At 39.3% G+C, this 24,025-nt stretch overlaps 1 protein-coding gene across 1 annotated transcript in view; it reads right to left on the bottom strand.

Annotated features, from left to right (window-relative positions):
• Positions 1 to 8,155: 8,155 nt before the first annotated feature.
• The window catches only part of hpse2 (heparanase 2), a 106,916-nt gene continuing 91,046 nt past the window's right edge, over positions 8,156 to 24,025 (bottom strand). Inside the window, exon 12 of the mRNA XM_036547350.1 lies at positions 8,156 to 8,318. Coding sequence (XP_036403243.1) covers positions 8,156 to 8,318 — 163 coding nt within the window. The remainder of the gene's footprint in view (positions 8,319 to 24,025) is intronic.

Raw genomic sequence — 24,025 nt, 5'->3', positions numbered from 1 at the left:
CTTTTCATGTGAGAATTTTGATAGATATACAGTATACGGTGAGTGATTCTACAGTAATATTTCCACCAAACATGGAAACATGAGGGGATGAGATTAATGTTCATATATGCATTCTTTCACAAGTCACTAGTTTCACTAGTATAAAATACAGTTGTTATGTCACATGATTAAATCTGCCTGAGTTCTGTGAAACCAAAAGCCGGTCACCATTTACCCAGAACGGTGCACAAACAGCAGCACCTAAATACATTTCAGTGTGCAAAGATGGACCATGTCTGTACTCAAACACGGTATGAACCAAACCCTAATCACATTTACCATACATGGCTCTCCTTTCGTGGAGGATGTGCAGGAATGTGAACTTGGGTCACAGTGAGGAGCCCTGGGGTGAGGGCTTGCTCGCAGACGGCTGGCTGAATCGTCTATTCATTCAACGAGACATACAAAGTCACATGGGGGCAATAACAGCGCCAGATACTTATGCTAACTCTAAAACCACTCTCCCCCCCATAGCGCCAGGCCCGTTCTTACTTTTGCAGAGATAGGTTTTTTTTTTTTTTCTTCAATTCAAGTCAGGCTATGTGCACAGCTTTAGAAGCCAGGCAGAGGGAGCTGAAAAAATGTTTAACATTCTGGACATTGTGCTCCACAATACTATACAATGTTATTATTTGTTACACATTATAACATAAAGGGGGGGGGGGGGGGGGTGTGGGTGATTTTAATTAAGTTTTGATAGAAAGGACAAGAAAAAGGGAAGAAAATGGGAATAAAAAAAGGTACACACAATCTGTCAAGAACAGTGTGCATGATGTCATTCTCTGGAAAAATATGTAATTTCATTTTACAATCTTGCAAGTTCAAATCTATAACTTCACTACAGTTCATAAATATTTTTTTGTTTAGTATAGTCAGCGAGACAAGTATTTGTCTTTACATTATAACCAGGAAAAATATACATTCAAGGGGGTCAACATTTCATGCAAAGCTCATTATGATTTCACATCAGTAGGATGTAAGTACATGATTGTAAGTGATTTCGTATTGTACATGTCGTATTGATTGTACATCAAGCTGACCTGACCAAAGATAATTATAAAACACAAATTTTTTCTTTACTAGATTTACTAGACCTCACACTAAATTCACGCCAAATAGTGCATGTCCCCAGGATTTTTTTTTTGTTGGGGCTGACAAAATGAATTTATCAATGCAGTGTGATTGCTGTATGCATGTGCAGAATGATGTATTAAGTGGTGCCAATATAAGTATTAATGCCTGAAAAATGTAATAGATAAACTGTTCTTATTCCAATAATGCTATTGTGAAAGTCTGTCTCAATGAAAACTGCATAAGATGTCAATCTACACTTAATCAATGTGACTGAAAATGTCACTAATTGATAATACACAAAGAGCAGGTTCATAGTCTGAGGGAAATTGTTGATTATGTGAGTGAAAATAAAAAGCTGATACATTCTTACAGAATCAAAATTCAACTATGCACATTTCACAGAACTCTCTGTAGGTTTAGGATTGTAGTTAATCCAATCCCAGCTGCATGGTCACTTAAAGTACATCATTTGTTAGTTCATTCCTTTTTCCCCATCACTCTGGTATGACAGATATATTTGCAGCTGTAATATTTTACATTTATATGTAAGTATGAACACATTTAGTCTCCAGCATGATGGAAGCAGTATTATACAGACATAAACAGCCACATCTGGACTGCCATGACAACCAATGTTTCATTCGTCGAACAGGGAATTCTAAAACTGGGTAATGCACTTTGGTATTAAGCACAGGAAAAAGAAACACGTGACAAGAAGACATGGCTATGGCTGTATTTTTTTTTAAAAAGAAAGAAACATTTGCGTTATCTTACTTTCATCTTTAAAATAAATATTTACATTTTTTCTGAATCCTGCTTTGGTCAGACTGTCCATAATGCCTGCAAGACTCCATCGTTGTTAGGGCCCACGCTAATCTGCTCAACTAGTTTAGAGCGGGTGACATGCATCTAAGCCTTATTGGAGCCGACTACTGTATACACTGTGTAAACATAGTGAAATCCTCCATCTTGGCCAAGGGGGGAAAGGCCTCCATGCTCCAAATGGGCCTGGAGTATAAACAGTTTCACGCTAGGTTTGGTTACAGTTAGCATGGTTAAGGAGGGGCTGTCACGCAAAGGTAGCTTGACTCTGTGCAGGCCACTATTGAGAAAGGATGTCCAAGCTTAATTGTACAAAGGAAAACGAAGCAATCCTGACAAAAAACAGGACGAAACACTGTTTTCGAGCTCCTGTGCCTTGAGACAGGCTGCAATTTTAAATAAATTCAGACGGTTCGTTAGCTCGGGCACGTTGTGGCAATGAGTATAAACAGCGTACCTTTTTACCCACATAACCTTTAAAATGATATGGACAACTCAATGCATTTGTAATTGTGGTTTCAGTTTTCTGCTCATATTTTTTTATCTTATGTAACTCAAAATGAGGGACTGAACATAAATACTGAAAATCTGTGGGCAATATCATGGCTATGCAGTACCACACGCTAACATCTCCCTACAGCTCACGAAGGGCACCGAGGGCTGTACTTTGAATGAATACTGGTAGTTTGACTTACAGTTAACTTTAAACATGTAAATTTAATTGGAGCTTGGGATTTGTTTGAAGTTTTCTGGAAGTATTTCAGACCCAGGGAAAGTGTTTAGCTGGATCTAATGCGCACAGACTATGTATACGGCCCACACAAGGTAGTTTTTACATTGCTCAAGTTTATCCTCTTCTGAGGGAGGTCCATGAATAAAAGATATGTCCAACCAAACACTTTCTCTAGGATTTGTTTTGTCATGGAACAAATTTACTTCAGTTGGCTTTTAATACTGTAGTTTGGATATAATAAATATTGTGTAATAAATACCATAGTTTGTGTATAATAATCCTTCTATACTGACAACTTCTGTGCACAGTTGCCTCAAAATATATCACCATTTTGCGTATGGACCTCTATTCTTAATTCCCTGAATTACTTCAGGCATAAAAGTTGTATAAGTTCTGATTCACTAAATTGGAATTCAAAGGTGTAAAAGCAGACATTTCAGCTAGATACTGTACCTTATTATATACCTTTGAAAGTGTGAATAATTTCAATTAAAAAATTGGAAAAAATTATTTGAGGGTCAACATAGTTACATCGAACAAGGGTGAATGAGACTGCCGTTTGTTTACAAGCACACAGGGTTTGCTCATCTAAGATTTGACCATATGGGAAAGGAAAGTTGCCTCTTGAGGGTTGTTCCTATATACAAATCTCTTGTAATTTCATCTATGAAAAAAGCCTTGAGGCAGAAGTCGTGAGGCAAGTAGTTGAAATCATGTGTTAAAGGACACTATGTATCACCCGTTATTCTCTTATTCCGTATTGTGTCTAATGAATGATGTCATTAAATAGCAATGTTACAAGAAAGCAAGTCTGAAGAATCTTGTTGTATTTACATCTTGTGAGTTTTGACAGAATGAAATCAGGACGCCTTCAAAGATACTGTGGCCTCAGCCCATGCTTACAGCAATATACTGTAAGTATGGACTTCCCACATAGCAATATATTTCAAAGTGTTGTGTTTACCTATTCTTAATATTCATGTTAATTGATTTCAGTAACTGCTGGACTCATGATTCATTCATAAATTTGTCATTCAAAGGAAACGACCAATCACACTGCAGAGCGATTGAAAATCCTGTACTGCAATGTGAAAATGTGAAGTGTTGTCACACTTGTTATCTTGTCACACTTGCACAATTGTCTAATGCATCATCACCTGCAGACCTTCAACTTCAAAAAAGAGCAGTGACCAACCATGACAGCTAGGCATCAAGAGGATATTGTAGAATGTTGTGTATCTGGACTTTTCAGTGATCAGAAAGTAAATAAACCCTTGCTATAGAGAATGGTGTGGAGCCATCATCTCCGTTTGGTTCTGTGACCCCCCCCCCCCCCCCCACTCCATCTCCCCCATCACCGATCCGCCTCTCCTTGAACCCGCTTCCCCTCTCATGTGAGACGCAGAGCCGAGGCTGGTGCGGGTTACCCTCTCCGACTCAGGGGGCCCAGACTCTGGGAATTTCGCCTGCATAGCCGCGGGCCCGGCCCGGGCGCGGGTGTTTCCCATCAGGACCCGCCTCACGACATTGCCCTGACAAGACAATGCGCCGGCCCGGCCACAACAAAGCCTGCTCCCAGCTGCCAGGAACATCTGCTGGGCCCCGTGCAACCCCTGGCTGGCCGGATGGACTGCTTCCCTTTGTGATCCCTCCAGCGCCGGGCCTGCAGACGGACGGGAGCCCTTTGAAGGCCCCCGTCAGTTGATCCGCTCCCCCGGTCCAGAGTGGGGTGGGGGGTGGGGGGGGGGGACATAAAGCACGGGCTTGAGTTTCTGATTGCCTCTTACTGTCACAATTTATTTCTGCTCTCCTTTGTGCTGGAGCGCAGGTATAAATCACCAGGATTCCAGGGGCCCCCTTTTATCCTGGCGTCCTCTCCCCGCTCTCCAAACACGTGCTCCCACGCGGCCTGCAACCACCTACCCCCCCATCCCCAGCCCCCCTGTGACTCCAGGGCAACAGTTGTCAGTTGAAAAAGGTGTTTCGCGTCTTGTGCCACCCTGAAAAAAATAAACTTTTAAGGTCACTAAACTTACAGCTATCCTTTAATGCAACTACTGTCCCATGTCAAGGAAGTGATGCGGCTTATAGAGGAGATGTGTATTGTGGAAAAAAAAAAAACACAAAAAACTGATTATGCATCCTGTTCAAATTCCACAAATACCTTTTTAGCCCCACAGTGGTGAACTGTGAAGAGTGGACTATCCTACTGCCTTTGTGCATTTATTAAAATCATACCTCTTTAAACATTGCATTTGCCCTACTCTTTAACATACTGACATAAACAAATGGCATAAGCCATGATTTTTATGTCCTTTCTGCTATTATCAACAGTTTTTCCCATCAAAAGTATTTTGATTCTTTGCATATTAAACTGAATGCAATATATTATCAATGAGTGTATTACTCAGATGAGTTGAAAAGTTTTATCTATTAGCCCAGAATCGTGCCTAAAGGTGTCAAATAACAAGTAAAAATTTTTCATATTTACAATCGCAGAATATTGTATTACTGTTTATAAATATTAGTTGCTCTAATTATAACACCAACCTCTAAAATAGAACAAAGTTGAGCACATCAAGACAATCTCATTATTATATGACATTATTCCTTTCACTATTCATGCAAAAAGGATAAACAGCAGGGTTTCAGACATTATGATTATACAGACCTGTCTGTGCTCAGACCACAGGAGTTATTTCCTGATGAATAGGCTTGGTTGGGCCAGGTGCACCTTCCAGGTTTCACCAGTGACACTCATCTCCATTGCAACCACACAAACAACATGCCACATAAGAAGGGCACCGAAAGCCACGGGGTAAAGAAACAACTCCTTCAAATCCATGAAAACACTTTATTATTACTGTATACATTTTAACAACAACAAAATAATATTCAGTCATAAATTTCCCACAATAAAATAATGTTCTTTTATTTTTTTTAAAAAAAGAGAATATGAACAACTCCACATTAACAATCACAACATTCAAAAGAGAAAGATGCACAGCTCCATATTAGGGCCCCATATTTCCCCCCACCCATTTTCTACAACCCAGGTTCTCCTGCCAGCCCAGCTCTGGTGCTGCTGTTCTTCGCGTGATGCAGTGCTCCTGGGTCCATGTACTGCACAATGTACACATACAAAAATGCAGGGCTGCAGCACTTAACTGATTAATTAGAAAGATCAATCCACTATGACTCTGTTCTGCGATTTTCATGAATTAGCCTTTTTATGTTTTGCAAGTAAAATATCTGACAATATTTTGCTATATTATTAAGAATTGTTTTAAAAGCAAGTGCTTTCAAATAACAGTTTACTTTCATATGATTAAGAAAAATGTCAGTCTTGCATATACTTTTTACCACAAAAATGAGCCAATGAATCTATAAAATGTAAATGAATTATGTGAACTGACAGTTCTGTCAGTTAATGCCAAAAATGTCTTAAAACCTGGCCAAATGGCAGCCCAGATTGCCATCAATGATAATCACATTTGTTACACATGCTGAGACATCCTTTCAAACATTTTAGACTTAAGTGTTTAGTTTGAAATGACGCTTTAGCCTCATTGAAAGCAAATTCACCACTGCTTATAAAGCTGATTTCAAATGTTTCAGTGAACATTTCCCCCCTGACAAAAACACTTATTTCAAACACATATACATTTCTTTTTAAATTAAAAAATATATGAAAATTAAACATTTCAAGCACGCATCTTTCATCTATTATACGCTTTTATATACAATACATACTTTAATAAGATGATACATGAGCTGGAGAAACTGTACAAAAACAATTTATACCTTATTCAATTTTATACGCACTCTTGAAAAAGCTAGCAGCACCAAGCAAATTGCTGGATGATTGTTTGCCTCAGACAGGCAGTAATGAGCAAGGGCAATTAGGGTCACCCTTGCCCTGAGGAACTTTAAGAGCAGTCATTATAGTCAGAGGATAGTTCCTAATCACCTGGACCTTGCTGATTGTGTAGCTCTGCTCTGCTCAGGAAAACACATACATATGAAATATACATAGATAATCAAAGTTTTTGCATCTCAAATATAATTTAGGGAAACCACACATTTACAGCATTTGGGGATGAAAGGGAGTGCTCTGGTGGCCATCACAGAATCGTAGACTTTCTCCCTGTTCCTGTTAGCTTTTCCCAGCCACTTTTCCACAGACCTGCACATTCCCCGTGTCTGGGCTTGGATTGGAGAGTCTGCAACCCTCAACTGTGTCTACTGTTCCCCCCTCCTGTGCAGGTACACCCCCCCCACCACATACACACAAGCACATGCACACACACACTCATGAGGCACACACATACTCACGCGCGCACAGACACACACATACATACGCAAGCATGCACACCATGCCTTCCTGGGACACAGCTCAAGTGCAGCACCAACCTACACAGAGACGCTTCAGAGCTTTTCCTCTTGCCCTATCATACTGATATTTGCAATTTCATATTTCCCTTATCTTATCTTTAGTGATTAGTTCAACTGAAGAACAAAGACCACCTCCCCATCGCTCCCTTCAAATCCAGCGCACAGCTATAATGCTGTCCTGGAAGGCAGCACAACATCTTCATGCTGTGATTGCATTGCAGCTTTGTGCAACTTCAGATGGCCACGAGAAATGAAACACGAAGAATAAAAGTAAAAGTAAAAGTAAAAAAATGAACTTGTGACTATTTTTGGAGTAACCTTTATCGCGTGCGGAGAAATGGTAACAGTTTCTTAATTAGGCATGTAAATAAAACTGACAGCTACTCTGTGAGACGAAGCTGCGGTTTACAGGACCGAGATAAAAAGAAACACTTTTGGAGGAAAGTCTGGCCGCCTTGTGCACCCCCCCCCCCCCCAAGGACCTTCGCCCCATTCTCAAAGCTGATGATCCTCTCCTGCTCCAGCGGAGAGGTCTTCCGGAGGACACTGGGAAGCCGGTCAGCTTGGAGGGTTTGCATCCCGCAACAGCAGTATCCACTTTAACGGGCTTTTAATTCAATCGAAGTCGCGGTGCGCCTGTTGTTGCCGACGCAGACTTACATGGGAATTTGCGTCTTTTTTTCTTAGTCTGCGGAGCACCGCAGAGATGCCGGGCTGGAGTGGTCTGGTTGCATTTACAAGAGTAAAGTTTTTTTTGTTTTAGCAGCAACAGCAGATTAGGACAGAGCAGGCTGTGGGGGGGGGAGTACGACTCAGAGCAGTAGCTGAAATGAGGATGGTGACCGGAGGACAGGTCCTGTCCTGTTTTAATTTCTTTTAAAAGTGGTCTTACTGCAACAGGAGCGGAGCGTGACGCTCGGAAGGTACTCAGTGCAACCCTTTGTTTGAAAGGGCATGGCTTTCCGGGCCGGGCCAGTGGAGTCTCTCCCTGGAAGGGGTGCTGCATGAAGGGAAGGAGGGGGCTGGTGTGGGAGGGTCTGGCGGGGGGGGGGGGGGGGGCAGGGGCTGGGGTGGGTGGTCAGAAGGCGCGGGTTATCTGCGGCAGGCATAGGCGTTGATGTTCTTGATGACGTAGAAGCCGATGGCCATGGGGGGCATGGCTATTGTCCTCCCAGCTCGCAGCGTCCTCGGCTTCAGCTCCGGGAATGTCTCGTCGTCCACCATGACCAGGGGCTCCCCATTTAGCTGCACAGACCTGTGGAGAGAGGTGTCCGTCAGAGCAGAGCCCGTCACGCCCCATTATCCACCTCCACCACTGCGTGTGCATGTGGTCAAAGCACAACAGGTGTATTTCCACGTGTGTATTTCAACATCAATATGTTGTTTTTACTCCTATTTTACTCCTATTAACATCTGCTGATTGGAATAAAATGCAGTTTTAAACCTATATCAGCAGAAGTTTTATTTATTTCAGGGCTCCTTCAAACAATTTAATGATTAATAGAAAATGAAATCCCAGGAAATATTTTTGGTTGAATGTGCCGAGCATACACAAGGCAGATGGTCTCTGAAAAGCACATACTAATATTTTGCCATTATTAATGCTATATATTAATATTAATATTGATGCTCACTACATACAACCACACAGTTCTCCTGGGATACATTTCCCTACATCCTGCCAAACAGTGCTCCTGGGATAGATTTCTCTATATCCAACCAAACAACTAAACAATTCTCCTAGGTTACATTTTTTTCCCCATCAAGGAATCGTCCTTTCCCTTTGTGATGAATTTCAGCACCGGGATGTATACGCATTTCTTAGATGAAACGTGAATTCATGAGAGAAATTATGAGAATAAATTATAGGTTAAAGATTAAGTCAAACTAACTGCAGTGATCCAACCATATTTTCCCATGGCAAAGTTCAAAAGCTCTGCGCTTTGCTTTAATGCTTCACTGGGGGGCGCCATAACTGCAGGATTACACGACGTTACAACCTGGGAAAGATCATTTGACCACAATGCACTTTACCAGAGACTCCATGGAAGGAAGTCTGCAATAATTTTTAACTAATCAGCAACAAATATTTTACTGACTCACAGTAAAAAAAATCAATTTGTGAGAAATGAAAGCAATAGTTATCACAATTTCAAAGTTGGCCCATCTTTAATTTTTTCTATAAATTATTTATAATATTTACACAATAAAAACAAAACAAAAAACTTCTGTTTATCTGTTGCAAGTATCAATTTGATCTTTTAATTTGAATTTGAACACTATTATGAGTAAATTCTCTTTTGTACGCACTTGAAAGTTGTACGGGACAAGAGTGCTATAATGATCCGATCAAAGGCTCAGAACTATATGGTAACTTTTTTCCAAATGCTGACAGGCTTGCAGCTCCTCTCAGTAAAGACACAGGCAGGCAAACACTTTTGCGCACAGCGGCGTAGCTCTACCATGTGCAAAAGCAATGAACTGGCGGGAGGCATAACCGCTTCCTACCATAAGGTTAATAGAAGCAGGAAGCTGGAGGTCTGGAAATCCTAAGAGAGGCCTTCTTGTAAATGAATCAGACCTTATCTGCGCACCTGAATGTTTCACGTCGAACTTATTCATTCACCTTCCTTTCTAAGAGGAGCAGAACATTTTGTACGTTACATTTGTAGACTTTTATTTTCTCGAACCCCTTATTCTACTTCTCAATTTCCGCATTCTAACATCAGCAAACTGAGTAAGTACTCGGTGTAAAATAACATATCCTAATACGCCGTCTTCAAACCATTCGTAAGTTTAAAGCACCTTATTAATCAGATACATTAAATCAGGGCATTCTTCACACTAGTCAACAACAGTCGACACAGGCCTCCACACACACGCAATTCGTTGTCTGGATTAAAGAGCCTTTCCCTCGAGGCTGCACACACTCTGAGCTCCTCGGCTCACACGAACACCACGCCAAGTCCATCGCCTTTTCCTCCGCGGACAATATCTCAGGCGACTGATTGATATGATCGCTGTACCTGCAGTGCACATTGAAACCATAAAGGTCTGCGTCTCCCGGTCTGCGAGTCGTCTGCCCGGGGATCTGGACTGCGAATTTGGCGCCGGCCGCGTGTTGCGATTCTGTGACGCGACGTGCCTCAGAAGCAACGCCAAGGCCCGTTGGTTCATCCATCCCTCGCAACCGCTCTCACTCCGGGAGGATTTATGTTCGCCAGTTCAAAGCGGCGGGAAAGGTATGTAAGCACACTGAGCAAGGTGCTGGGCGCGGAGAAAAGGGAGTTTGCATTTCCTTTAAATATGATGTAAATTAAATTAAACTCCCCTAATGGTTCCATATGTCTGCGCTGGAATGGCTCAGATCGCAGATGTGGATATGTGTGCGCGCGAGGTGACCTGACAAGGCAAATCTACAGACTAGCTTTAAGGCAGAAGGTACGCTTCTTGACCTTCACATATTGTATATATTTTTAAACAATGTCCAATGCACATAGCTATGCGTAGAAAAGACGCAAAAACAACTCTGTATATTTGTGGGTTCTGCTCTGGCCACGCTCAGTAGCCTACACAAGTTACCCTTTCCATATAAAATAAGGGTCTTAATTTATGCTCTCGTTGTAACTTACTAGTAACATTATTAGTAGTGACTACTAAGTGAGATACTGCACCGAATCAAAGATGTATTTTGCCTTATGAATACGGATTTAAAAAACGGTGTATTTCACAGCACTGTTTCTGGCAGCTGATTGAATCTCCATACCCAATTGAAACGAATACGAAATGCTTTTAGGCTCAATAGAACTCACTCCCTGAAGTACTGCATTGGCAGTGTGAGAACTGAATACTTCTTAACAAAATAACTGTTGAGATTTTTCAACCTAAAACACAGTATTTTATTGCTTTTTCATGTTGAGCACATATTATCTAGCAAATCTAAGCTCCAACGGTATATCCAGGCTTTTAGACCTTACATGTAATACTTTAAATACTTTCTTGTTGTTTGCTGACTACACAAGTTAGCATGTGGGGTCGAGCTGCCCCACCAATTAAAACCCCACCCCAACCAATTAAAACCATTGGTTATAAACATGATCCCCCTCCCCCATGACTACTTTGTTGAATGAGAGGAAAGAGCCCAGAATTTACATAGCTGGCGGTTTTTTCTCATTGGCATAGAAATTCTGGTGGGGCACCAATTAGCGTGTCAAACTTATCAGTGACGACTGTGAGGCTCAAACTTTCTAGTTTGACACAGTGATGAAACCCTTATAACACACTATCACGCCTAGCTGCTCACCTGCAAAATACAAGAAAGTAGCCTACCAGGGGAGTGCAGACGGGCCTGTCATTTAAAATAAATTATGTTCTAACGTAAGTTCAGGAGGAACATTGCTACCCAATGTCCGACTTCCCTTTGTGAGGACTATTTAAATTCCACATACTCCTTGTACTACATTGCATGCTCTGGCCTCTGTGCAGCTGAGATTCAGCTTTTTTTATGGCCACATACTGTACATCGCCAAACAATCTCTTTTGAAAAGCAATTGTTGACCTTACGCGTAGGCTAAATTAAACTCCTGAAATGTCTTTAAAATGTGATGGACATATTATGGACAACGAACATACTACTTGTGTACAAGTTTAAAGTAATATTGCCTACTTATTTACCGATTAATCTTGCGTAGCCTACAATGTTTTATACATGTAATACCGTAAATCTTTCTTTACCAAACAGGGAGGCCAATCCATGTAATACCGTAATTCATGCATTACCAAACGGAGAGGCTAATGCAATAGATAGCCAACACTGTTCAAGCTGAGCACACAGCCATAAAGGGCCATTACTGACTCACCTCACTACTTGAAATGGAATGTGGCTCAGCGCTCTTTCACGTGTGCAAACTTTTCAATAACCTCGCTGTAGATTTTTTAAATCCTTAAAGTCAGTCGTGGTCCATGTCGTCTCACCCCCAAAAAGAAGGCAAGGAAAGCAGAGGAGCGATTTTTTTCAAAATGCTAGCTGTTAGCCAGGGTTTCTTCTGGAACCACTCTGGATTGAAACAGTTTTTATCCTTTCCTCCTTGGGTGATGTTAATATATTCTGGCTGGTGGAGTCCCAACCTTTTGATCGCCAGCTTCTCTTCAAAAGGTAGAGAACTGAATTTGGTGGCCAAGAGGTTTTCAACCTTGTTCATGGTGATATGCTACTTCAAAAGTTACAGCTATGGACTGCTACAGCTAGGCTACTATGAGAGTCTAACGTAATCTCGTATCAATAACACGATCGTAAAGAGACAGCTACTACAGCTACAGTCAGGAGAAGATCTACAGCTAGCTAGCCAACTGACACATAGTTAGGAGAAGATCTATAGCTAGCTAGCTAATTGACACATAGCTATGATTTCTGCGCCCTGCACTTGACGTTTATTTGGGCGTTACCCAACGTGGGGCCGAGACGATCGGGCCCTACAGGCCAACATAGAAAATTCGTTATGACATGTGATATGACTGATGACTGGGGCGGCAGTGTAGCATAGTGGTTAAGGAGCAGGACTCGTAACCGAAAGGTTGCTGGTTCAATTTAACCCACAGTTGCCTCAGTAAATATCCAGCTGTATAAATGGATAACATTGTAAAGAACTGTAACCTATGTAAGTCGCTTTGGATAAAACGTCTGCTAAATGAATAAATGTAAATGTAAATGTGCAAAAGGGGTTCCCTGTCATACTGTCAGGGCCATGGGTCGTGAAGCTGGCCCCACTGACAGATACTTGCCAGCATCAAGCGCTTTAGGTTACAGTACACTGCACAAACAATTTTTATTTCTTTGAGTGCATTTTAAAAAAGATATTACGGATAATATCCATCAAAGTTTGAGTTATTCAAAATGAATTTTATTCATTGAACTGCTGTGCCTGAGAGAACTCAATACCGCCATCTAGTGGTGGGGCCGGGCCCCACCAGCCCCTAATGTAGAGATGCCCACACTCATTCACTTAGTCCGTTATAGTCACTTTTGCATTCATTTAAGTGGGAGTTGTGGCCACTGCGTACTGCGTATATTCTACAGCAAAAACAGACAAGTTGAGGAGCATCTAGAATATTGCTGAATACATTTATTATGCAGCTGAATTGGTAATAGTGGTGACAGACAGATAGAATTATGTTTTCTGTACACAGCTGTCAGATATTGTCAGGGCTCAGGCAGGGACTCAGGCACAAACAGGGAGGCAGGATGCACAAAGTAGTTTAATAAATCCAAATTGGTATCCAAGAACGAGGTCAAAAACAGGCGAAACCAGGGAACAGTGAAAACCAGGGAAACACGGTGAACAATACCAAAAACAGATTAAAAAAAAAAAACGAGGTCAGAGAAACAGGCAAAAATCGGCAAGAAGAGGCAGGCAGGCAGGCAGGCAGGCAGGCAGAACAGGACAAACGGCTTGTAGCGCAACAGATGAACTGAGACGAACTAGCGACGAGACATGAAACAAACGGGGAGTATATAGGGCAAGGCAGATGACGGGACGGGATTCAGGTGTGCAGGTAGGCAGGTGGAGCCACTCAGGTGACCAGGTGGGCGGAGACAGGGCGGAGGGCAGGGCAGGAACACAGGGAAAAACAAAAGCACATGGACAGGGAAAACAAAAACAAAAACAAACCCGGCTAAGAAGCCGCAGTCCTGACAGATATAAGCCATTGCCTCCTTGAAGTGGAACAGGGACACACAGTGGACATCCCCAGGTTTTGAGAGCCACGCAAGTGAACAGTTTCCTTAATAAACATCTCTCAGAAGAACTGGTCTTCTACATAAAAGTACCACAAAGTTCAGGTGAGCGCTACAGTTAAGCCTCAGTCAAGCAAGATTGTGCCAGGTGTCTTTCTGTCCTATCTGGCATCAACTAATTAATTGCAGTGACAATGTAGATCAGAAATTGCACAGCCACATCTATATATAATTTATCAACTTTCACAGTTTTGTTTGCTTTTGAAATGCATCAACAAAACGTACAAATGCTACCCATCTGTGCTGTAGAACACTCAACGCTACACAAGCGCAAATGTCATATTTAATGTTTTTCAGTCTTTGCCAACACCAAAATGTTTATTTGTACAATTTCAAATTGAAAATCTTTTCAGTACGACAACAGTCTCGAGTTTCATGCTGTCCAGGGGAGGGATGCTTGACAGTGCTTGTGAATTTCTAAACAGAGTTCCCGGATACATGGGTTAGTGCTTTATGTGGTCAGTTTTAGGTACTCTGCTGAGAAAAAGGAGAGAAAAACAGGCTCTGTTTCTATGACAAAGTTTTTCCAAAACTGCAGCGTCTAGCACACCCATAGAGCCAGACATACCATAATGTTAGCTTTTGTGTAATATCTGAGGCCATGATGGTTATTGGTTACATTTCCCTATTCTACTGCATAAGTGCACCTTAACACATTACCTTTTACAATATGGGAAATACTGGGTAATACTACGAGTAAGCACACTGTATCAATGTATTTAATACATATAATGTAATACCTATGCAATAAACACATGCTTATATATATGAATGTATAAACTACATACTATACTGCATGTAAGAGATGTTTATAGTAGGATCACAACAGCTTTGTTGCAAAAAGCAATATAATTTGTCCATAATAGCATTTTGGACAATTAATCTGTTTGACTGAGAGGGTCACAAAAACTGGACTGTTCCTTATTAATTCCACATGACCTTATAATAATTTTCATAGACTCATTAGTTGAAATGTTAAAAACTGCAATGAAATAACAGCCTCCCAGACATGCATGTCAGTGCATGCATATTTTTGGATTCTTTGAAAAACCCTACTGAGTGTAGTGCATTACTGTTAGAATGGCGATTTTTGGCAATATTTTCATAACCCCAAAAACGATGGACTTGACATTTTAAACAGTTAAACAATTAATTAGCTGGTGCTGTACTGAAATTATTGTGTCTCTCCCTGTGTGTGTATATCTATATCCTGACTACATTTTTTCATTATTATACTCAAATGACAGTTTTTAACACTTGAAATGTCCTAAACATAAAATTTGAAATGGAAGGGTTCAAATGTGAGCATACTTCAAACAAGGACTTGGATGATCCTCAGTATTAAATACATGAACATTGGGTAATGTTTCATTATTTGGTAGTGACAACACTATGTTAGAAAGTATAGGGTGACTTGGGACACTTGTGTCATACTTATCTCTTTCCTCATTTAAGCCAATAACAAGCATAATTCTGCTATATTAAAATATACTTTTACTCAACCGAAAAGTTGAAACAATAGTATAGACTGCAGAATGTCAGACACTCAGTTCTCTGAAAAGAGGCCCTTTGATATTTTGCCAATCAACTGTGTGCTGGAAAAACTCAATAACCCATGCTGAGTTTGTTTGTGAAAGCCTAGCTGCCACTCTGTGGAGAGTGTGGGTTAATCTTACGATGCCCCAATTCACCCCAAACTGGGACTGCAAAAAAAAAAAAAAAAAAAAAATTAAAAAAAGGTCAGAGTTTTTCCAGGACACCCCACAACACAAGTAAATGTTTTGGGGGTGGACATGTTCTCTGGGAGTTAAAAGCTTTTCCATAAGAATCTGTCAGACTGTAAACACTCACGGCTACCTTCCATGCGAGCTTTAGAACATGAAAGGCATTTAAAAAGGAAACAAAAAATCCCACTCGCTGAAGCAGATATTGGTGAATGCATAATGCCATATGAAAATTATAAAAAAATTATAACTTTAAATGCTGTTACATGTGAATGAAAAAGAAAAAGAAAAAAAGAAGAGAGATCCACAAGTATATTGTATATGCGCTAAGCATCTCTTCTGGTTTGTATCAAATATTCAAAATATTTTTGAGAAAAATTTAGGACTAATATCACAATACAAAAAAAATCATACAACCCAACATCAGATAAAATACATTTTTCTAAACATAAAAGTATTTTTCACAGTAAATGGGCTTCACTAAATAGGTTTTAATGATTCAATATACTCTGGGTTGACAGTATTTTTATTTTAATTTATATCCAATTCATTTAAACTAAGCAGGTTGCAATGCTATCAATGGTAGTGTTTATTTTCTTTAATATGCCAAGCCAGATTAAATAATAACACCCAATTCAACAAATATGTTTAACCTGTGAATGAGGAGATCTCTAATATTGAGCAACTTCCCAATCATTAAAAAAGCAGTAATGCCAAAAGTGATTAAAATGTCTAACATATATGGACTGCACTTCATATGAGACGTACTGTGTTTTATACAAGTGAATACAGCAGCTAGATAAAACAAAAGCCAGTGAACACACTGATACACATTTGCGTTCCTCCATCCTATGCAAAGTCTAACGCTATATCTGCACGGTTTTATCGGATGTGGTGTCAGATTGAGCTGGTGTTTTGTAGTGTCGGTTTAGCACTTCGACTTGCATCTTGATTCATTGTGGCATTTTAGCGGTACATTTCAGTATAATGCTCCCTCTTCTGTGTCGTAGCTCAAAACATCCCCTGATTGAAAGCATTTCTGGTTTCAGGCTACAGACCAAAACAATCAAACTTGCCAACTTTTGATCTCCATAGCTAGATAACTTGGAAACATTTTAAGATGTTCACATGCATTCCTCTTATTAAAACATTATTATTGTCTATCCTTGTAAGTCACCATTTTTACAAACAAATGTTATTTTTCTTTTTTTTTTTTTTAATCAATGGGTCTAACAATCATTTTTCAACAGCATTTGTCAAACAAAGCAACATTATAACTTTAGCATTTAAGCGCTCATGGCCAACTCTTGTTTTACATTGTTCTGTAATAAAGCTTGACATAACAATAAAAAACTAATAAAGGAATGTTAAATTATATGAAACATGCTCTTTTAGAAATAATCCTATTGACTGAAGCGGTGTCTATCAGAAGAAAGTAAATCTGCGTAGCCTAAGTGTTCAGAATGATCTTCCACAAATGACCATTTAATTCCCCAACATATGTGTTATGGTTTGCAAGTTTTAAGCTGTGGAATGCATGAAGTAACTTTATAGTTGTCCTGTATATGTTACTTACTGAATTTGGTCTGCACGTCCTGATTTAGGCCATATGGGGAGGAGGAGATTCGGCCATTTCAACAGGCATGAATTCCCAGCATGGCTCATGGCTAAATTCACTGAAAGATTTATTGGACAACTCCAGACCAACTTGGGTATCTGAGTGGATGTTGTGTAGACTTTATATTCACATTAGAGGACTATATATCAGAGGACTCAAGATAAAAGGACTGATCTTTGCATGTGTTATCAAACAATTATGATGAAATAAAGAAATATATTTTCTCTCTCTCTCTAGATGTATAATTTTTTAAACCTGTCAATCATATCCATCTATACTGTGTATCTCTATAGTATTCTATCATATGTGTCAGTAACTATCTTGTAACTACCTGTATTTTCTATTTATCTGCCTATCTATCTAAAAACTGAGTGACAGTCATAGAAGTCCAGCACACTCAGACTGTCCCAAGTTTAATGGGCATTCTCGTTCTAGAGCCCTTTTACTGTCCATACACATTTTCACTATACCATACCATACGCTTTTTAACGACAATAGCCAGACATTGCTGTGGCTTGTGTGTGGAAGGATAGCGTTAAACGCTATGCTCTATCCGTCCACTATCAATTACAGTTTTCACGTTAGTTTAGTCAAGCATTGATCGTTTATCACGGATAACTTCCCTTTTGTCTTTTTATTTTAGATTCTTGTCTTTTAATCTCAACCCATGGGCTACTAAATAGCAATGCTAACAAAAACAAGGTTCACTGTTCCCACTGGTGCTAGCTGCATGGCTCTTATAAACTGGAACAGAGTTATACTGAAACAAACCACAACATATTTTGTGTTCTTTGAAAGCTTACATGATCCTCTGGCAATATATCTAAATGTTTCAGTGAAACTATGCAAAGCCAATCAAAGCCAATACCGAATTAAAAGGAAACCTAGCTGTGTGCCATAGCTCGATGCCTCGGAGACGCAAAAGCTATCAGATTTATCTCAACAAAACAAACTGGCTGTCAGGCAAATGACACCCCATGTTTCTCAACTTCACGCGAAGCGAGCGTGTTACAGACCAACCGATTGAAATGTAGAACAATCATTACGTTAAATCGGGAGAGGGAGGCTGCCAGAGTCTTTAACCTGCAGAAATGTTTAAATCTCACTTATGCAAAAGGTAGAGAGCAATGGTCATCAACTGTTCGTTTTTTTTTTTTAAATAAATTTACACATTACTTTGATGATGGGGATGACATTACACAGTACTTTTCAGACAAGTGGTCAATTCACATACAAATCTGAAAAAGAATGTTGGTGATATGAATAAATAGTTGTAGTAAATGTTTAGTTTTTATTTGTGCGTTTCCCTGTCATGCAGCAATAAAGTGGGCCCACGGTTCAAACACGGGGCCAAGGAGCCTAGGGTCATAAAGCTCAGTTTGACAAAAAAAAAAATGCTATCATGAAGCCGTCGATATTCAGAGTGAAAATTGAGATGTTCTATACTGTTATTTTAAAACCTGCCAAGTTTCAACAGCCCACAGACCCTTGAAGCTTTGCATGTATTCCTAAGGAAACACTTCACGGACATGGCCAAACAACAAGCCTCCCTCGAGTCTCAGAGCTCCTCCAAATGAGTGTTTCTCAGTTGTGAATTTTTGATTCATTGCATGATTATTAAAAAATACCAAAACGCATTTAGTACTGTCTGACAGAACACAGTATAATATTTTGACATGAGTCGAAATTAATTTTTGATTATGGGTGCCAGATGAAGTGGGATCAGGTTACACTGGAGCTGAGAAAAATCAAAGTTGTGACAGATAGTAGAAAGTAGTTAGTAGAATAGTAGTTTTTTGGGGTGCCTGGCCTCCCTAGTTTGAAGATGTTGAGTTAAAGACACTCAAAAATATTTATCATTTTACTGGTTATTTTTTCACTGCCACATTCCCAGTAGTACCATTAGACCTACCTACTTCTGTGTAATTCTGGACAACCGTCTCCGAGTAGTTCAGTCCATTTATAGTTTTAACTCATGGAATTCCATTCTGAATGAAAGCATATCTGAAACAGTGATGTGTAACAAGCTTTCTGATTTATGTTTTTGTCTTATTAATTCTTGAATGTCTTGAAAACAAAGGTTTGACGGAAGAGATGAAATAAGGAAACAAGTTCAATATGTTAACTAGTCGGTACGATGTAAATAGCTTGAAAGTTCTGGAAAAGAAAAATGTCTTCAGCCCAGAAAAAACAGGAAAGTGACCATTAGCTTTCGACCACTACCACCTACACAAAAACCAAATCTGGGCTGAGATGCTCTTTTCAGTTTATAGTAATTAATGTTATAACTGTGCAGAACACTGCCTATTTATCAAACTGAATGTTTTTCCCATATTTTTGCAAATATTACATGGGTAGACAATTCTGTTGAAGTTTGTTAAGTGAAACCTTAAGGCTAAAAATATAGGGAGAGATTCCTCCAACTTATGTCCACAGTAAAATGCAAGTGTTAATTTTATTTTTCATTAGTGGTCTGGCAAGTTCAGTGATCATGAAAATTAAATACATTTAATGTTTATATTAAAAATAACACTTACATTTACTTCTTACATAAAAGTTAAGGGTAAATGTTGACAAAATCTCACCCTATATTTAAGCCAATATTTATATCAGAGATGCCTAAATTCTTTCCTATGAAAGGCCAAAAATTAATGTTGATGTTATGTGAAATTACATTACATTAAAAGGTATTATATTTTATAGAAAATTAACATTCTAAATCTAAAATAAAATTTCAAAATAATAAAAACACTCCTCTTTAATCTGCCTAATAGTAATTTTATTAATTTGCAGAGATGATTGTCAAAAACATAAAATATCCATATGCTTCTTTTTGGGAGCATAAACATATTTAAAAAGAAAGATGCCTTTCTGACAGAAAGTGCATGCAACTCAAGGTGCTTTAGAAAATTAAGTTGAAAACAGCTGTATTGTAATCCTTTGTAATCAATAATGGAAATTTGACTTCAGCTTAAAAAAATTGACAAAAATATAAAGTTAAACATCATAGTGACAACACTGACTAACTAATCAATATTGGATATTAAGTTTATATTGAGCAACGTTTAAGTTACACATCATCACTAAATGCCCCCATATGGTAGCTAATGAGCCACAATATCAAAACTTATTAACAAAAATTAGCTTCTCATTGACAGGGTCACTCGGAACGATTTGGTAATTTCGTCTTAGAGTAACGTTGGCTAACTAATAACACCGACAACAGATTATTGGTCGGAAATACAACAGAATCCACTAACCTGGGCTGCCAAGTTTGGCATAATTATTTTGCCAATTGGTAGTGATTTCACCCTGATTTGTGTGACTGAAATGGCAATGGTTTGGTTTCCTTATTGAGATCGCGTCAACTTAACAAAATAAAACATTTATTTTTAGCCATCAATTTCAACACTCCTTCCTGTGCAGAAATAGCCACAGTTTGTTTCCATGGTCGGCAGTTTATTGTAAGTAAACACTTGGCACAGTGGTGTTTTAGTGCTTTTTCCAAAGTGAACCTTGTCGGGTATTGGTTTTGATAGCATGTAACACGATTTCAGCTTTTTATGTGACGTCACTCGAAATCAGACTGGCAACCCCATCGAAAAGGCCAACTGTAGTTTATCACAAAGACACACTTCTTTAGTGCATTTTATTTCCTATTCAACCAGCGCTTGCTACGCCCCTGCCCCGTTCCGCTCATTGGTGGAACATCGGTTTTAAGGTGTGTGCTATCTTATCCGGAAGAACACGGTGGCGGGAGCGCATAGCTCATGGTGGGCCAAAACAAAGGGAGCGCGGGCCACCCCCAAATTGGGCGCCCTTATTTATATGCACTACAAAGGACGGTGGATGATACAGCAGCCCAGCTTCACTGACTTAGTTTTGCTTCTGCTCATGTGGTAAAACAGAATTTGTGTTGTTACAAAGATGATAATGCCCTGACTCTGGAATTTTGCCATTGTAACATTCTTTTCTTTTTATAAAATTTTAACAGATGTAAGTGGCAAAAGGTTTGATTAAAGTTAAACTCAGATTTAGTCAGATGAAAATATAATCCTTGCATGAAAACACAAGTTTTGAACCCAACTGAAAAAATGTAATTTTTTTACATATACATAGTTACATATATTTTAAAATACACACACCCATTGGTCACAGGACTTGTTTCTCCATATCTTATCCATTCATTGACTTCTCTTGAGCAAATCTGCCAAAGTAAATAATAATCTGAAAGGCCATATTCTATAATCAATCAGACATCACATCATAGATTACAGAAATAAGTAATATAAATGGAATTAATGCACAACTGGATAAGCATAAACAGACATTACATCAGATCTCAACAACTGTCCATGTAATCCACTTCTTTTGTGCAAAAAACATTGCCCACTCTGACTCATGTCTTTTGAATAGCAAGCAGGTTACTTCAGAACTAATAATGCCAGTGGGCACACATTAAAGGAAATAACCTGTATTATTATTATTATTATTGTCACAAATCCATATATGGTATGCACGGATTACCTAACGTGCCTGCAAATCTAATGCCAAACCGATTAATCAAGAGACAGTTTTATTTAAAAATGTATTCTCATATGAGGCAAAAAGACAGATATAGCCATGAAAATAGAAGCAGAAAGGTATGCCTTAGAAGCAGAAAAGTATTCCTTCTTAGGATTGCTTTAGGATTGGTCTTTTATGAGACAGTCATGCCCTTCAGGCTAATCCTAGCCCTTTCTTTAAAGCTGGCCAATGGCTCCACTTTTCAGACCTAATAATGTAATGCATTTCCTGACAACACTAGAACAGATCTCACGGGTGTCTCAAGTTGTAGAATGTATCTAATGTAATTTTTTTTTTAATTGGGACAGCTTACAGTTCCAATGGAACTCCCAATGGAAGTAACATGCAATTACTTTTATATACTGTAATCCATGTATATATCCTATATTTCAGAAAAATAGTTGTTGATGAAGTTCCTTCTAAACTATTGTCTGTCTCACACACACAAACACACACACACACATATACATGTATGTTTATATACAGAGAGAGATGTGGCAAACATACCACAGTTTTTTACAGCTGTGTCTTTAAATTAATTCAATGAAGTCACTATATTAACTGGAAATCGGCCCCCTTGATGAACCACTATTAAACCTCACACCTGCAGGACTTTGACCCTCTGGGATTTGATTTGCCGATCTACAGGCAAAGTCAAGGTAAAATCTTAAACATATCCAGACACCTAAAAGGGGCTCAAAAGTGAGGAGGGGAAAAAAGCAGCCATTTATAGAAACAGAACACACAGGTGCTGATTTTAATTCATTTTATCTTGATTATATAGCCTTGGGTGTCAAGTTCAATCGTGTTTATTAACATCTGGTCCTAGTAAATTCTTAATAAAAGTTGGCCCTTCACTTCCTTCTCCATGAATGACAGCTTTTATGGACTACAACAGCACCGGCATTCCTCTCCAGAGGTTACAGTTTCATTAATTACCCTGTAATCCACCTCCAACAGTACAAACATCCAAAATCATTACAGTGTTGTTTCAGGATTAAGGTTAAATCTCAATAACAGGCCTCGAGCTTAATAGGGGTGGCATGTTGCGTTCCAGACATCTCCGTGGTTACGACAGCGAGCGGCACAGAGTATGTGCAGCTATAAGACGGGGAGGGGGAGGGGAGTATTGAAAAATCCACACCGCAACCAATTTCACCGGTGCCTGAAGCTGTCCGCAGCTCACCCTGAACAGCCTCCCCCTATGCGGATGTTTCTTATCACTACTATGTCAGCTAGCTTTCAATTTCAATAAACCCAGACAAAATTCTTACGTAGATTCAATTTCACGGTCAATTCTTAACCTGATATTTTGTACTTGTCTCATTCTTGCCTGCTGCGTGATCCAGTCGGTATGTGTTCCGCTATTTTGTCTGTTTGTGGGCATGAATTTCTCATAGGAAAAGACAACAATGTAAGGTGATTGAGACACGCAGCAAGTATGCCGGAAACCTAAAATGAAAGTCAACCCTTCTGAGAAAAAAGAAATATGTCCATACATGCTCAAACGTGACTTCCAGCATGTCAAGAATGTATTTTAAAATATATTTATCAAAATAATTGGCTCATGCTACAAATAATATTGATATGGTCCTCTTTCATAAATATAATTTCAAATACATTACAAAATACAGAATATATTTTACTTGTGTGTATAATCTTGCAATATTCTTCTAAATACTTTCATAAAAATATATACATATTGCAACCAGTATATATTCACATATATACGATGCAGTAGAAATTTATAACAATACATTCCTTATTTTATTATACATTTAAACAGATATGTATATTACTTTACTGAAAGGAATGCCCTTCTCTGAAATACTGTAGTGTCCCACAACCTTCTCTTTCTATGTCTCTGAGAGGAGAGTTCAGCTGAGCCCTGGATGTTAAGCCACACTCAATCCTATCCCCTATCCCCATGACCGGAGGGATTTGATGAACAAGTAAATGGTAAATGTGACAGGTTTACTTGACCTTGGGGAGCGCCCATTTATTCAGAGGATTCCGACTTGTTTGTTTTAGCTGTACTTTGACTTTCCTAAGCTGACAATCCCAAAACTATGATCCTGTTTATATTTGCATGGAAAAATGTCCCATGCCCTTCCCCTAACTGATTACAGAGGATAAACAGCAGGGCGGCCATGTTATCTTAACCTGGGTTCTTTCTGCACTTTATTTTTCGGTGTTTCGGTCTGCGCTTGCGAAACGGGATACGCCGTTGGTAGTGCAGTTTGATATTGTCTCAGAAAACA

Source organism: Megalops cyprinoides, chromosome 15, assembly GCF_013368585.1.
Source record: "Megalops cyprinoides isolate fMegCyp1 chromosome 15, fMegCyp1.pri, whole genome shotgun sequence".
Taxonomy (NCBI): Eukaryota; Metazoa; Chordata; class Actinopteri; order Elopiformes; family Megalopidae; genus Megalops; species Megalops cyprinoides.
The sequence above is the reverse complement of the archived record's forward strand: the minus strand, read 5'-3'. Positions and strand labels throughout refer to the sequence as shown.